Below are 16,928 nucleotides of genomic sequence, written 5' to 3'. Positions count from 1 at the left end.
TTTAAGAAGAAAAGGTGAATGTGAATAGCCAAAACAACATATTTATGAATATATTAAAGGAATTATTTGTTGAATAAGTTGCATATCAGTTTAAGTTAATTTTATCAGTATCTATGTTAATTATAAACATCTGCATAATAGCAGAAAATTGTACTGTTAATGTAATGGGTGTTGTGAAGTAGTAACCGGATATAAGAGGATCAGGATATCTATCTATCTATCTATAAATACTGCATGACACCCTTGCGAGTATTTTATGCAGGTGCGCGTCAGTGCATAAGAGTTTAAAAGCAGGAATGTACAGGAGAATTAAAGTAATACATAAAGTATTTGTGAGAATTTGAGAAAAAGCTGATAGTGCTAATAAAAAGGCGAAATGTACAGTAAAAGGATTAAAAACAGCCTGGTCACTCAGAAGTCCTGGCCCAGTTTGGTTACCCCTTGCCTAAACTGGTCCAGGGTAGGTGCTTGAGCAATGTCAGCCGGCAAAGAATTCCAGAGAATGATGGTAGCCGGGTAGAAAGAGAACTTGTAATAATTACAGGGTGTTTGAATTTGCCGGAAAGATTGGGAATGCATGTGTCTAGTGAGCCGGGTAGGAGGTAAAATATAAGATGGCATTGGCACTGCAACCAGTCCATGGACAATCTTGTAAAACATCAGTAGCCTGACATCATTTCTTCTGTTTGCAAGGGAACGCCACCCCAATTGCTTTAACATGTGTGTGACACTGCTGTAATTTGAATAGTCACTGGTGACCCATCGAGCGGCCCTGCGTTGGACCATCTCGATTTTATGTATATTGAGCTGTGTATGTGGACTCCACACTGAGCTGCAGTACTCTAGTTGTGGTCTAACAAGGGTTTTGTAGGCAAATTCCCTAATATTTTGCTGTTTGGAGGGAATATTGCGCTTAATGAAGTTAAGTGTTTGACAAGCTGTTGAAGTGACCTGGTTTATGTGTTTGTTCCAGTTTAGATCCGAAGTGATGCTAACACCAAGGTATTTTGCATCACTCACGGTTTCTAGTGTCTGCCCATGTAGTGTGTAAGTGGATTTGTAAGGGTGTTTAGACTTGGAAATATTAATCACTGTACATTTGGATGGATTGAGACACCAGATGTGACCGGGACCTCATCCGACTTATCACCATTGACTAAGACGGACTGACGGCGACCGATGAGAAATGATTTGACCCACTGTAGTGTACAGTCCTGGATGCCATGTTGGTGCAGCTTATATAGTAACTTTAGGTGATTAACCTTATCAAACGCCTTTGAGAAGTCGAGGAGTATTAAGTCTGTTTGGTGACCTTGAATTAAATTCCTGGATAGGTCCTCGACAAGTCCTAACAGTTGAGTTTCGCATGACCGTTTTGACCTGAAGCCATGTTGAAGGTGATAAAGTATGTTGTTGACCTGGAAATGTTTAGTGATGTTTGATGCGACAATGTGCTCCATAACTTTGCAAAGAACACATGTCAGGGAAATGGGTCTATAGTTAGCAGGGTTGCTTTTGTCACCCTTCTTAAAGAGAGGAGTGACATTCGCCTTGGACCAGTCGGAAGGGATAGTGCCTGTTTCTAGAGATTTTTGGAAAAGTTTGGTAACCAGGGGGGCTATTTGTACACTTAGGTTTTTCAGGACTACCGGTTTTAAGTTATCGGGACCGCAAGCTTTGTCACTCTGTAATGTGGACAAAAGCTTTTGGACACCATTTACACTGATGGAAATTTCAGACATTTTTGGGTATTGGGGATTTGGGGCATTGCTAAACAGGTATTTAGTTTTCATTAAGCATAGCTGACCTAGTTTTAAGGGATTCATTGGAGTGAAGACGGACTGGAATTGGCGGTTGAGAACATTTGCCTGGCCCCTGCTATCTGTGATAAGGTTATCATTTTCCGATAGTGGGGCAATGCCTTGAGTGTCCTGTTTAGCATTTTTGATAGTTGAGAAGAGCTTTTTATGGGAGAAGTTTTGACCTGGTTTGGGGTTATTTGGATCACGTAAGTGTGCTTCTAGGACATATTCTAGGTAGTTTGTGTGGGCCTGCTTTATCTCCATTTTGACCTGGTTTCTGAAATTTTTGTACTGATGTTTGACCTTTGAATTTGAACTGTTTTTCTGTTTTTTGTACAATTTATTACTTTTTCTGATTTGTCTCTTGATGCCTTGGGTGATCCAGGGAAGAGATGGTTTAGAACCCAACCTCTTGGAGGGAATGAAAAGATTTATTCCTTCATGGATAAGATCTTTAAATTCTATCCACAGCTCTTCAATAGATTTGGAATGGAAGTCACTAAACATAGAAGGTGACTTTGATTTTACAAACTGTTGGAAATTGACCCAGTTGGCTTTTCGAAATAAGTGTACAATACGAGGTTTTTGTTTATTAAGACGGGGTTTGACCTCAGAGGTAATTTGGACAATATCATGATCCGAGATACCTGCTACTGACTTTACGGATTTAATAAGGGTAGGGTTGGATGTGAAAAACAGATCTAGAGTATTATTTGACCTTGTGGGGAAATTTACCATTTGTTGTAGTGAGAAATCATTTACTAAAGATATGAAGTCTTCATAAAGTTTGGGGAGGGAGCAACCGGGCTTGACTGTAGGGATGCTCTCGTCCCATGCTAATTTTGGGAAGTTAAAGTCGCCGGTAAGCCAAACTTTACCTTTAAGTTTGCTTACCATTTGTAGTGACTTGTACAATTCTAAGATGCTATTTTCATCATATTCATGGCTTCTATAGTATGATGCTAAGTAAAGAGGTTGTGATCCAAACAATTCCAGTTTTAACCAAATGATTTCACAGTTTGTTTGTAAGCTTTTCATTTCGGAAACTACGATTGAGTTTTTAACCAGTATGAAGACCCCACCCCCAGATTTACCTGTGTTCCTATCACGTCTGTAGGGGGTATAACCTAAAATATGTGGGAAAATTTCACTATCGGTATATTTGGATGTAAGCCATGACTCGGTTCCAAAAACTGTATCAGGTTTTTCTGTATCAAGGAGAGTATGAAATTCTAATTTCTTGTTTACAGTCGATTGAAAATTTATGGTCATGACTTTCAGGCAGGAGAAAAAGTTTTTAACATTCTTTTTCTCGGTTTTGTTTGGAATAACGGGAACTGCAGGATCGGACAGTAGGGTGAAACTATTTTGGGATTCATGGGATGACAATGAAGAGTTTAATAATGTGGAAAAATTTGACGACTCACAGTTCGTACAGAGCCAGGAGAAGGACTGATTGCTAGATACCAAATCAGAATATTGAGATTGACTGAATCCTTCGCAATGAATGTGGAACCAGATGTTACAGTTGTCACACAAGATGGCAGGGTCATTGTCAAGGACATTTAGACCACAAGTTCCGCATGGATAATCTGGACCCGGATTTAATTCTACATCGGCAGACAGAGTCAAGACAAGAACAAATAAATAACTTTTAGTCAGTCTTACCGATATAATTATCTATCTATTTATACTGCAGCGCTCCTCTCTGCGAGTATTATGTGCAGCTGCGCGCCTGTACAAGAAGTTAAAAGTAGATTGGATAGAAGGATAAAAGTAATACACGGTGTGTATTGCAGTATAAATACAATTGATAGTGTTAAAAACAAGAAGGATCTACAGATAAAAGCAGTTTAAAAACAGGTCTATCATGTTAAGCATTGTGTACAAGTTTGGTCACACCCTGTTTAAACTGATTCAGGGTGGGAGCTTGCACAAGTTGTACTGGAAGGGCATTCCAAAGTACTATGGTGGCTGGGAAGAAAGAGTACTTATAGTAATTACAGGGAGTGAGGATCTGAGTATAGGAATGGGGATGCATATGTCCAAAGAGCTATGAAAATAAATAGATTGGCAACTTGAAAGGCATATAGAGCAAATCTCGCCAACCTCCCGTGACAAAAAAACGAGATCTCTTTTACTGGAAGTGGCGCTTTTTCCACGCGCCATTTTGTATGCAAAAGCAATTATTCATCGGTAAAATAATTATCACCGTATGACCACGCTTCTTTCGATGGCAAAAAAAACGTGTACTTCGTGTCTAAAGACCATTTCAAATTAAACTAATTTTGTTTTAGAAGCTAACATGTATTTTAAATGTAGTTTTAAAGGTACAAATTGTAACTCCATGCTCGCCGATGTTTGTTTTTAGTAAGATAACGCCGAATCACGCTCTGACACGAGCTCACGCGAGATTACAGCCAGTTGCCATTCTGTGTATTTTATACTTCTTTGATATGTCTTGTTAGATGGGATGGGGGGCTGACATAGGGGGGGAGTGGCACAGCAACCAAACCATTCACTATCTTGTAAAACATAAGGAGGCGTGAATCAGATCTCCTATCTTCAAGGGTACGCCATCTCAGCTGACCTAGCATGTTTGTGACACTGCTGTAAGGGGAGTAGTCGTGATTTACCCATCGCGCTGTCCTCCGCTGAATCATTTAGATCTGGTGGATGTTTTGTTTTGTCACTGACCTAATCAAAGGAATTTAAAAAAGAATGGCAAAGTAGAAAAAATGGCGTTAATTTTACCAAATTGACAGCAAGGGTTATGGAATTTATGTCATTCAGTTGCATGGTAAAATCATGTTGAAGAAATTTGTATAGTTTCACTCAGTTGTGTTGTGTTGTTAAGTACTGGGATTCAAACTTTCTGACAAGAGTTGAGAAAAAAACCCTGATGAAAAGTAGCTTAATACAAAAAAGGGGCCTAATTTTGTCAAAAGGAAACCAAGTTATAAATAGGACCTGTGTCATTCAGTTTGTATTACCATGTCAGAGAAATGTGTGAATTTTTATTTAGTTGTGATAGTGATGTGTATTTACTGAGATACTAATTCAACAGTTGACAGCCACAAACAGAATATTTTTGAAGAAAAAAATGTAAACTACAAAATGGGGCATTATTTCACATTATTTTTTTTTAATGAAAGCAAGAGTTACAGGACCTATGCCATTCAAGTGGTATTACCTTGGCAAAGAAGTGTGACAGTCAGAAGTTCAGTTGATATGTAGTTACTGAGATATTAACTTGCTGATATTTGTGAACAGAATTTTGTTGAAAAAAAAACAAAAACTGCCAAGTAGAAAAAAGGGACATATTTATTATAGACCATATGTTTTTCAACTTGTATTATCATTGGAAAGGCATGAGTGAAGTTCCATTTAGTTGTGACACATAATATGGACTTGCTGAGAATCATTAATAAGGTGTCTACAGATGATGCACATGGTGGAGGTGGTGGGGTTTCGGTTAACAATAACTCTTTTGACTTCTGTTATGGCTAGCTGAAACAGTTTTGATGTTTTTCAGGAGTTACTGTGTTATACTGAAGAGAAGAAATATGGGTGAAATGAACTTCTACCATATAACTATGTTAGTCTGTGGAGAACAGGAGAGTGCCATCAGGTTATTGTTTAATGATAAAAAGTGGCCATGCTGGCTTAAAGGTAATGTATTGTTGAAGTTTTGTAATCATTGTTAATAGATATATTTTTTAATAATAATTCAGTTTTATTTCATAATATTTCTAAATATTATTAGTGCTGCCTAAAACAGTGGGGGTAGAGTTTGTAACAATACTGCTTTATACCTGTATTGGTTAACAGTAGTTTCAGCTTACTGATTAAGAAAATAGTAATAATCAATCTTTAGTCTGATGAAAGCATCAGTTTTGCTAATGAAAAAATGCTGCTGCTAAAGTAAAGTAAGGTTCTGTAATGATATATTAAAAATTCATGTTTGTAAATTTTATGTCAGTTTAATTTAACAAATAACAATATGTTATATTCAAGAACATAAACATGTATAAGGTCTATCAGTAAGTAATTGGTGTGTATATAAAATTCTGTTGTAAATGCTGTATTAATCTTGTTTTCAAAGAACACATATGGTTAGGGCCTCCTGAATGTTGTAAAAGATACTGTTATTTCTGACTTTTCCAGTGCAAGAAGGTATAATTACCCACATCATGACATGGAAAGTCTGATTAAAACACATTATGACCAGGGTCTTTAAAAGACAAGTACCAAGTTTTGCTGTCTTACTAGTAATTTGCATCAAAAGTACCAGTTCTCGCAGTTGCATATATATAGATTGTTTGTAACAAAAAAATATCCTTGACAAATAATAACATTGGCAAAATGATATCCTTGACAAATAATAATGACAATGTTTCCATTGCAGTTGTGGCAGCTGAAAATGTGAGTGACATTATACAGAGTGGGTTCACAGATATATTTTTAACTGTGGATCAGTATAGTAGAGCGGGTCATCATGGTAGCTGTCGTGACTCAGTTTTCGAAGAGGTCAAGTCAGAAAGTATAAATATTAAGGCAGAAATAAACACTTCTTGTCAGGAAGCATCAAGTGAGAAACAGCAACATTCTGACTATAAATCTGACAATTCTGAGAGCGAGCACAGCATTTCTGACAATTTATTACAGGTTTCAGAAAAAGAATTGCATGTTGTATCTGACAACGATAACAAAAGATCTGACAATAATAACAAAAGTTCTGACAATATGCCACAGTCATCCGACAATGAAGATACTGATTGTGATTATATGAATGCTGACAATGATATGGGGAGTTCTAGTTCAGATGCTATTGAAGAATTGTCTAATAAGTTGAGGATTAGATCATCTCACAGAAAAAAGGATAACAAACAAGAACTATCCAGTGGTAAAGGAAAATCAAGTAAAAAAAGCAGTGAATATCACTCACAATCACTCACTAGTTGTATAAATAACAGAAGCAGTGATGAATCAAAGAAGACAAAGTTCAGATGTTCTATGTGCAATAGGTACCTTGCGTCTAAACCTTCCCTCCTGCGGCATTGTCAGCGTCGCCATGGGGACGAATGGTTTGAATTTAAATGCAAGGATTGTCCATGCATGTTTAAGAAATGTGAGTTGTTTTTCTCTCTGTAGCTTGACTATAAATTTATGGAGATCTATCCTTCTCGCCCTGGTGTCTGTGTCTGTGTCAGCGTCCGCACCTTGGTTAAAGATTTGAAGAACTTTCAAGTGTTATCTCTGTTATTACCTGATGGATTCACTCCAAAGTTACAATAGCTTTTCCTCCTCAACACCCACATCATATGACAAAAGGGCCATTACTGTAATACAAAATGAAATATGTCATGAATTATGTCCCCTTTTCACTTAGACAGGGGTGTGGAATTCCTATGTCCGACTTGGGACTTTTTGCCGACGGACAAGTGCATTTTTTCATTCCGTTTGTCTGTAGACGAGCATACATTTTCAGGTATGAATTGAGCAAAAAGCAAGAATAATTTAGTAACACTGTTGCTAGAAGTTTATGTAGGTGATAAAATAATCTTATCTACGAAATCCAGGTTTTACCCACTGAGGGCCTCTCCATTGCTGCAGTTTTGGAAAAACCATACACTTGCTTCTAAATTTAGCATCTTTTTCCGCGTTCTGATTAGCTCTTGGTCTCGGTCTCGCGTGATTTTGCACACGGTAACTTTACGAATAGAAACTGGAAACATAAACAATTCTCGCAAACTTTTGGACACATTTGTTAATAGAACTTTGGTCACCAATAATCAGTTAATAACAAAAATCAGAAGCACAGAGAGATCGCGAGTATGATTATAAACAAGTCAGATCATGTCAAGAGTTTCAGCTGGCTTCGCACGGGCAATGTTTCTGCATGGCATTTTTGTTTTACTGAATCTGTTGAAGGTTCCCCAGTCTCGCAGATGCGACTTCAGCCTTGTATACAGCCAAAAGTGTTGATAGCGTTTTTTTTGTCACAACAGTTATTGAGTTACAGTGACACACTATACATGTATTATGTTAGCATTTGTTTCTACCTGTAGACCATAAAAACAGTTGCCCGAAATAATGAATTATTGGCAGTTTAGTGCAGGTTTTAATGTTGAAAATCTGGACGAGTGAATTTTGACTGCGGGCAAGTGGATTTTTATCTCACGTGGACAAGTGAAAAATATTGAGATTTCCACACCCCTCTAAGAATTTCTGTTTAATTTTGATGCTTATTCTCTGTATCTCTGTTCTTATTGCATTATTTTATTTAAACTGAAAATGATAGTTTCAAATCATCACCCACATCATACATGTGTATGACATAGGTCCATAACTCTGGCACCAATATTGTATGAATTATGCCCCCTTTTTACTAAGAATTTCAGGTTAAAGTTGTGATTCACTTTGGCTGTATCTCAGTTATTACTATATGGATTAGATTCAGACTTTAAATTTGGTTGTTCAACATTATCAACCACGTTATATGACACATAGTGCATTATTCTTGCAGAAATATTCCATGGATTATGTCCCATTCATACTTACATGTAGTTAATATTTTAATACATTTTCACTATAACTCAATTACTAAATGCATTTGACTCGGACTTAAAACTATTGTCCTATATATGTCTTCATCCACATTGAAGTCATTAAACACTCAAGTGGTAGCTCCACCGTCCTCAGATGTATATTTGTATTTCACTATCCAGCATCAACATAGCCAAACACACTGTTTCCTGTGACAGCCCCTGTTATATTTTGTTAGCTCACCTGAAAAGAAGGTTCAGGGTGAGCTATTAATAAAGATGGATGGTCCGGTGTCTTCTATCCATCATCCACAATTGACAACATTTTTGAAAAAGGTCTCCTCAGAAACTACTGGTCAGAATTACACCAAACTTGGTCTTAGCATGCTTGTAAGGTTCATTCTCAAATTTGGACCTTTTAAGGGGCTGATAAAGCTGAAAATAAAAAACACAAAAAACTTCAAATGATTTCTTCTCACGAACTGCCTGATGGATCTTCATCAAACATGATATGTAGCATCACTGATAAGTCCTCACCAATTTTTTCAAATGGGGATGCTTGTCCCTTTTAGGAGCCACTGCAGATAAGTATAGGCAAACCTTTAAATGACATCAGATTCTTCTCATCTTTCGCTTCATGGATCTTCATCAAACTTGGTATTTAGCACGGTTGTAAGGTTCTGTCTCAAATTTATTTAAGGAAGTTCTGCATGTTCGATAGACCATAAGTAATAATCATTTTATGAATTAAAGGCAAACTGTGAGTAAATTTATAAAAACAGCATTACCCGTCTACCCGATTAAATATTGTTATATAATTCCACGTAGTGTCTTAAAATCAGCTTGAAATGTGTGGATCTCTTTAATTGTTGGCAAATATCTCAAAATCAAGCACGCAGACATACAAATTTTATTTCACAAGATTAAAGGTCATATATTTTATTAACAGCTGGGAGAAGTTTTATTAAAATCTACATAGAGTAATGTGCGGCCTCTTGCAGACAATGATGTAATATCAGAGTTATGGATAGAATCTAGCAGACAATAAGTTAACAAATAGAGAAATAGATAGACTCTAGCAGACAATAAGTTAACAAATAGAGAAATAGATAGACTCTAGCAGACAATAAGTTAACACAATATAGTAATAAACAGCCTTTAAGAGACGATAAGGTACCACATGAGTCAGAACTGTCAGATGCTTAAGATATTTAACCACTAGGACTAGCATAATTATGGTTCAATTCTGCCATCTGAACCATGATAAATCAGGTGACAAATCACTCTGAGGCCTTGATTATTTGTTAAATCTAACATGGCTTAACTAAACTGATGTTGAAGAATTCAGCTATGGTAAATTCAAGAAAATTAATGGTCATTTTGGTGAAAAAGAGCATTTATTTACAAATAGCTAGTCAACTAATCACCCAATTTTATTTCTGTTACTACAGTGGAAGAGTTATGGAAGCACAGAAATGAAGTAAAGCATGAGCCACCGAAAGTGCAGCCAAAGTTTTCTGAGAAGAAAAATCTCAGTCCTGAGGAGCTAGAGCAGCTGGGACATATAAAATGCACTGCTTGTGGTAAAATATTACCAAGCAGGAGACTATTGAGGAGACATTTTTACTCAGATCACCGAGAGTGTATGCCCGGACCTTCGTGTGCAGTTTGTGGTGCAGAGTTCAAGACACGTAAGTTTCATTTTAATGTAGCTTACACTTTTCCCAACAGAAAGCTTAATGAATAATAATTTGCAAATACATGAAGAAATATACTTCATCATAACAAGGATTCACCAATATATACATTGTACCTGTTAAGTAATTCATTTTTATCACAAATTCATCTTGTTTTACAGTGTGATTTTTAAACCAGAAATATTATGATATTTAGTTAGAGCCAGGGATAATGTACTTGTTTTCCCACAAAATAATGAATGTAACTGTTTTTCCCTGTTTAAACAGTATGTTTAGTGGAAAGATTGTCACTTGGTTTCTGTTGCTTCTCCTATTTTCTCTTGCATTTTGTTTTATATTCAAATAATACTTCATTAATACAAAAACTGACTGTGACGAAAGCTTTCAGAATACAGTATTTGAAACTCAAGAAATAGCTTCAATATTTATTCCTTATAGGAAGATGTAGGTGTGACTGCCTTAAATCCTGTCTTAACTGTATCCTAAATATTTTTAGTTATCTCCCTTTTTATGATTAAGCTTCTTTTGTCTAGATGGTAACTTCAAAACCGCTGTAATGAAGCATGATGTAATGATAGAAAGCCGTGGGGCTGAGAGCAGAGCAAAAGTTATTAGTTACCACCCTTTTTATCCCCCCCTCCACACACACAAGGGGTGGCATAGTAATTTGATTGTCAGTCAGGGTGTCTGTCCTACCCCATGTTTCCTTGTCAGTCAGGGTGTCTGTCCTGCCCCATGGTTCCTTGTCAGTCAGGATGTCTGTCCTGCCACATGGTTCCACTGGTTAACTGAAGAACCCCATGACCTACAATAGTCAGACTTCATAAATTTAATAACTCAATTTTTCTTCTTTACAAAATTAGACCCCTTCTTCAACTTAGTAATTTTTGGTTACGTTTTTGTATGTAATCTGGTGTCTCAGTACCAACTAATGGGAATGGATTGAAACTAAACACACTTGTTCACTCTGATATTTGAGATTGGATTTACAGGTTCATTAACTGTACTTTGCGGTTTTACAAAATTATGCCCCTTTTTCAACTTTTATAGTCATTCAGTTGACAAGGCTGTTAGTAGAACTTTTTTTTGTTTTTAGCTCACCTGAGCACAAAGTGCTCAAAGATGAGCTTTAGTGATCGCCCTGTGTCCGTCGTCCGTCATCGTCCGTCGTCAACAATTTGACTGTTAACACTCTAGAGGTCACATTTTGGCCCAATCTTAATGAAACTTGGTCAGAATGTTACCCTCTATAAAATCTTGGACGAGTTTGATATTGGGTCATCTGGGGTCAAAAACTAGGTCACCAGGTCAAATCAAAGGAAAAGCTTGTTAACACTCTAGAGGTCACATTTTTGGCCCGATCTTAATGAAACTTGGTCAGAATGTTACCCTTAATAAAATCTTGGACGAGTTTGATATTGGGTTATCTGGGGTCAAAAACTAGGTCACCAGGTTAAATCAAAGGAAAAGCTTGTTAACACTGTAGAGGCCGCATTTATGACTGTATCTTCATGAAACTTGGTCAGAATGTTAATATTGATGATCTTAAGGTCCAATTTGAATCTGGGTCATGTAGGATAAAAAACTAGGTCACCAGGTCAAATCAAAGGAAAAGCTAGTTTACACTGTAGAGGCCACATTTCTGACCTTATCTTAATGAAACTTGGTCAAAATGTTAATCTTGATGATCTGTAGCTCAAGTTCAAATCTGGGTTAGGTGGGGTCAAAAACTAGGTCACCAGGTCAAATCAAAGGAAAAGCTTGTTAACACTCGATAGGCCATATTTATGACTGTATCTTCATGAAACTTAGTCAGAATGTTTAACTTGATGATCTTTAGGACAAGTTTGAATCTGGGTCATGTCAGGTCAAAAACTAGGTCACCAGGTCAAACTAAAGGAAAGGCTAGTTAACACTGTAGAGGCCACATTTATGACCATATCTTAATGAAACTTGGTCAGAATGTTAATCTTGATGATCTTTAGGTCAAGTTTAAATCTGGGTTAGATGGGGTCAAAAAATAGGTCACTAGGTCATGTCAAAGGAAAAGCTTGTTAACACTCTAGAGGCCACATTTATGACTGTATCTTCATGAAACTTAGTCAGAATGTTAATCTTGATGATCTTTAGGTCAAGTTCGAATCTGGGTCATGTCGGGTCAAAAACTAGGTCACGGGGTCAAATCAAAGGAATAGCTAGTTAACACTTTACAGGCCACATTTATGACCATATCTTAATGAAACTTGGTCAGAATGTTAATCTTGTTGATCTTTAGGTCAATAGGTCAGGTGAGCAATACAGGGCCTTCATGGCCCTCTTGTTTGTTTTTGTTTACAATCAGCTCTTGTTTTCTCAGTTTTATTTTGTTAAGATGACAGTTTTAAATCCAGTTAAACTGGCAGTGAGAGGAAGTGCAGAGTGCACAATAATTCTTTTGTGAATATTTTTTATGCCCCCAAAGGGAGGCATATTAGTTTTCAACTGTCCATCCGTTCGTTCGTTCGTCACAACGCTAACTTTTTGCATGAAGGCACTTTACTCGCGAACCACTGCACCCAGGACCTTCAAACTTCACATGCTGATAGTACTTATTGAGTACACGACCCCTACTGACTTTGGGGTCACCAGGTCAAAGGTCAAGGTGCTGCGGGGGCATTTGTCACCATTTGTGACAGCTCTTGTTCAGATTATTTTCCATTTTGTATTTAATTTTTTGTCTGAACCATATCATACAGATCAAAGGGAATGAAATGAAACTTTATGTATTGATAGATGGCAGCTTGAGGAAGTGCAGAGTGGATAGCAAAAGAAACATTAATCTGTCTGAAATAATTTTTGAATTATCTTTGTTGTTGCATAGACTAGCTCCTAGACTATGATATATTATTTTTTAGCTCGACAATTTGAAGAAAAAGTAGAGCTATTGCACTCGCCCAGGCTTCGCAATCGGTTAGAGTTTTTGATTAAGTCAAATATCTCTGTTACTATCAAAGCTATTGACTTGAAGCTTAAAATAGTTATTTACAATCAAAGTCTACAACAGGGGGAACAATCCCCATAACTCTGATTTGAATTTTGACAGATTTATGCCCCTTTTTAACTTAGAATTTTTTGGTTAAAGTTTTTGATAAAGTCAAATATCTCTGTTACTGTCAAAGCTTTTGACTTGAAACTTAAAACAGTTATTTACTATCAAAGTCTTCACCAGGAGAAACAATCCTAATTATTCTGATTTGAATTTTGACAGAGTTATGCCCCTTTTTAACTTGGAATTTTTGTTTTATATAAAGTCCAATATCTCTGTTACTGTCAAAGCTATTGATTTGAAACTTAAAATAGTTATTTACTATCAAAGTCTACACCAGAAGAAACAATCCCCATAACTCTGATTATATATTTGTTTGAGTTAAGCCCCTTGTACTGGCAAAGCTCTCATTTAGAGTCAAGCACTGAGAAAAGACGAGCGTGCTCTCTTACGGACAGCTCATGTTTAATTTTTATTTGTAAAATTATGAATATAGCCAGTCAATACCCTATGTCCAATATCATATAATATTACAACCAGTTCTCTGCGAAATCTATAAAATAGACTTGCATTTGTCACTATTACATAAAATAAAAGAAACATTTAATTTACAAAAGTTGAAATTTTGAGACAAATTCTTTATTATCAGCCTAGTGGCTAGTCTTTTGATGGACAGTACTGTGAGCATATCTTTTTCAATGACTGAAGAGAGTTGTGTTTCATCAATAATTTGTAGTGACTGAATGTGCAAAATCTTAACTTCAGATTCCTTAATTAGTTATGATCTTATTTCACTATAAAACACTGCAGAAGGGTATATAGCTATCTTTCAGACTGCTCTTAGGTTTTTTGTTGTTACCTTTATGTAAATGCTATTAATATTGATTAAGTGCAGTGATAAGTCATTTATATGTCTCCCATGATAATTATTATTTTCTTAATTAATTGTTTGTTTCAGGTCAAGAATTGTGGAAACATAAACGTGAAATGAAGCATAATGACAGCTTGTCTTTATTACAAACTTACCAGTGTGAAGAATGTGGTAAAATATTGACAGGTGGCTACCAATCCTTCAAACTACATCAAAAATATGCATGTAAAGACACAGAAGATGAGCCTCAGATTAAATGTGATCTCTGCGGTGGCATGTTTAAATCAGAAGTACATGTACAACAGCATATCAAAAGAACACACTCTGAATTACCTGTTGTGTGTGACATATGTGGCACGATATGTAAAAATAAACATGCACTTAATAGCCATAAAAGGAGACATAATGAGAAAAATAAAAAATTTGTTTGCAACAGTTGTGGAAAAGCATTTCTAACCAACATACTTTTAAAGATGCATATACGTACACATACGAAAGAAAAGCCTTATAAATGTCCACTGTGTGATTATAGGTGTGCAATTAAACAAAACATTCAGAAGCATTCTGTTAATGTACATAAAACACAAGTGAAATGTGCAGACATTGTGACAATATCAGAAACTGGATTGTCAAGCAATAAAATACGTTTGCTTGAAAATACTGACAAGGTGTATGACGAAACAAGAGATATGAAACAGAGATCATTACAATTTTCACCTGAAGGTGTATTTTTGCCAGATGACACGGAACAGATATCAAATGAAAGAATGTCATATTTCAACAAAGTATCAAATAACTTAAATTATGCGGAAACTCTGTCAAATAATGGATCATTACTGACAAAAGATAGGATATTGCTGACAAATGATATGAGAAAGGGTTGGAAGTCAATGACAAGCAATAAGTCTTTGTTTTCAGATGAGAAAAGAAGTAACTTGTGTGATAAAGATTTTAAGAGTTATCCATTCAATGAGATAGAAGGTGCATATGATTTATCCATTTGTAGACAGAATACAGCATCAAGCTCAGGGAATGAAGTGGACAAAGTGATTGTAAATACTGAAAGTGCTCGTGCTAATGTAAATAATGTGAAAGTTACCTCAACTGGTAGTTACACAGAGCTTGTTAACTGTAGTATTAACCCAGTGACATATGCAAATACCAATACTTCTCATTACCCATATGCATGGGAATAAAACATGATAGGATCAATTAGCTTACTTATTATACTCTACACAGATTTTGCAATTTCATACTTTTTACTAAGCATCCTTTGTTTTCCCTCGCTGTTAGAAAAAGTCCTTTTGGGCTATCTATATGGCTTTGTTTATTATGTGGCTGCCACATTTTTGTTATGAAGATAAAATATATATTGATTTCATGTAATTTTTTATTTTCAGTTGTTATCTCATTTATTTTTCATATGGATATTTGATAAATACTAAGTAGAAAGTATTAATGAGTCCAATTTTTTATTACCTCCCTTTATGGCTCACGTGCAGCAATGTAAACTTTGCTTTTCTGATAGTGTAATAGTGCATTTTCTCCATTTGAACAGCTGTTAAAATCAAAAGCACGATAGTGGCACTTTGGTATCATATTGATGGTGTCTATTTTAAAGGTTAGGAATCTACAAAACTGAAATTTTCAAGAAAAACAAATTATATTTCAGATACAATTTCTTCTTACGTTTTCAGTATTCCTGCTTATATGAAAAATGCTGAAACTGCAATTCTGTTTTCACCTTTACATTTTTAGCACACCTATACGAAGTATATAGAGAGCTATCTGACGCAGTGCCTGCATCAGCATCCCTGCTTACACCTACATTACATAATTTATCCCTCCATTTTACTTTTTAGCTGAACTTTTATGATCGCCCTTCGTCCGTCGTCCGTTGTCCGTCCGTCTGTCGTCCGTCCACAATTTCCTTGTGAACACGATAGAGACCACATCTTGTATTTGATTTTAATCAAACTTGCACTCAACTTGTATGGGCATAATATCTCGGTTCTTTTCGAAAACTGGCCAGATCCCATCATGGGTTCCAGAGTTATGGCCCCTTAAAGGGCCAATATTTGCTATTTTTGGCTTGTGAACACGATAGATACAACATTTTGCAATCAACTTTAATCAAACTTGCATACAACTTGTATTGGCATAATATCTCAGTTCCTTTTGAAAACTGGCCAAATCCCATTGTGGGTTCCAGAGGTATGGCCCCTTAAAGGGCCAAAATTTGCCATTTTTGGCTAGTGAACATGATAGAGACTACATTTTGCAAGCAACTTTAATAAAACTTGCACACAACTTGTATTGGCATAATATCTTGGTTCCTTTCGAAAACTGGCCAGATCCCATCATGGGTTCAAGAACAATGGCCCCTTAAAGGGCCAAAATTTGCTATTTTTAGCTTGTGAACACGATAGATACAACATTTTGCAATCAACTTTAATCAAACTTGCACACAACTTGTATTGGCATAATATCTCGGTTCCTTTTGAAAACTGGCAAGATCCCATTATGGGTTTCAGAGTTATGGCCCCTTAAAGGTCCAAAATTTGCTATTTTGGCTTTAACAGCCATATAGAGACTTCATTTATAGTTTGATTTGATACAAACTTGCAAAATATCTTCAACAACAATAAATCTTGGATTCCATGATGAATCCATCAGATCCAATCATAGGTTCTGGAGTTATTTTATATCTGATTACCTCCCCTGATTTTAATCTAAATTGATTTATATCAGTAAGTACTTATAGGACTCATTTGAAATTTCATTATTGTCATTAGTTGGACTCAGACAATCAGGGTAGATAACTATGGACTGATTTTATGTCAAATTACCTCCCTTTATTTCAAATTAAAATGGGTATATCTCCGTAATTAATGAAGATACTGATATGAAATTTCGTTTATGCCATCAGATGGTCTTGGACAATCAGTGAAGATACTGAATTTATGACAAATTACCTCCCTTTAT

General features: G+C 36.0%; 1 protein-coding gene across 1 annotated transcript; it reads left to right on the top strand.

The window, feature by feature from the left end:
• On the top strand, positions 1 to 15,398 carry LOC123554033 (zinc finger protein with KRAB and SCAN domains 8-like). Its single transcript, XM_045343881.2, has 5 exons — positions 1 to 14; positions 5,338 to 5,474; positions 6,211 to 6,933; positions 9,802 to 10,041; positions 14,031 to 15,398. The coding sequence occupies exons 2-5, from the start codon at positions 5,369 to 5,371 to the stop codon at positions 15,137 to 15,139; spliced, it is 2,178 nt and encodes a 725-aa protein (XP_045199816.2). The 5' UTR covers positions 1 to 14; positions 5,338 to 5,368; the 3' UTR covers positions 15,140 to 15,398.
• The last annotated feature ends 1,530 nt before the right edge of the window (positions 15,399 to 16,928 follow it).

Source organism: Mercenaria mercenaria, chromosome 7 (genome assembly GCF_021730395.1).
Source record: "Mercenaria mercenaria strain notata chromosome 7, MADL_Memer_1, whole genome shotgun sequence".
NCBI lineage: Eukaryota > Metazoa > Mollusca > Bivalvia > Venerida > Veneridae > Mercenaria > Mercenaria mercenaria.
The sequence above is the reverse complement of the archived record's forward strand: the minus strand, read 5'-3'. Positions and strand labels throughout refer to the sequence as shown.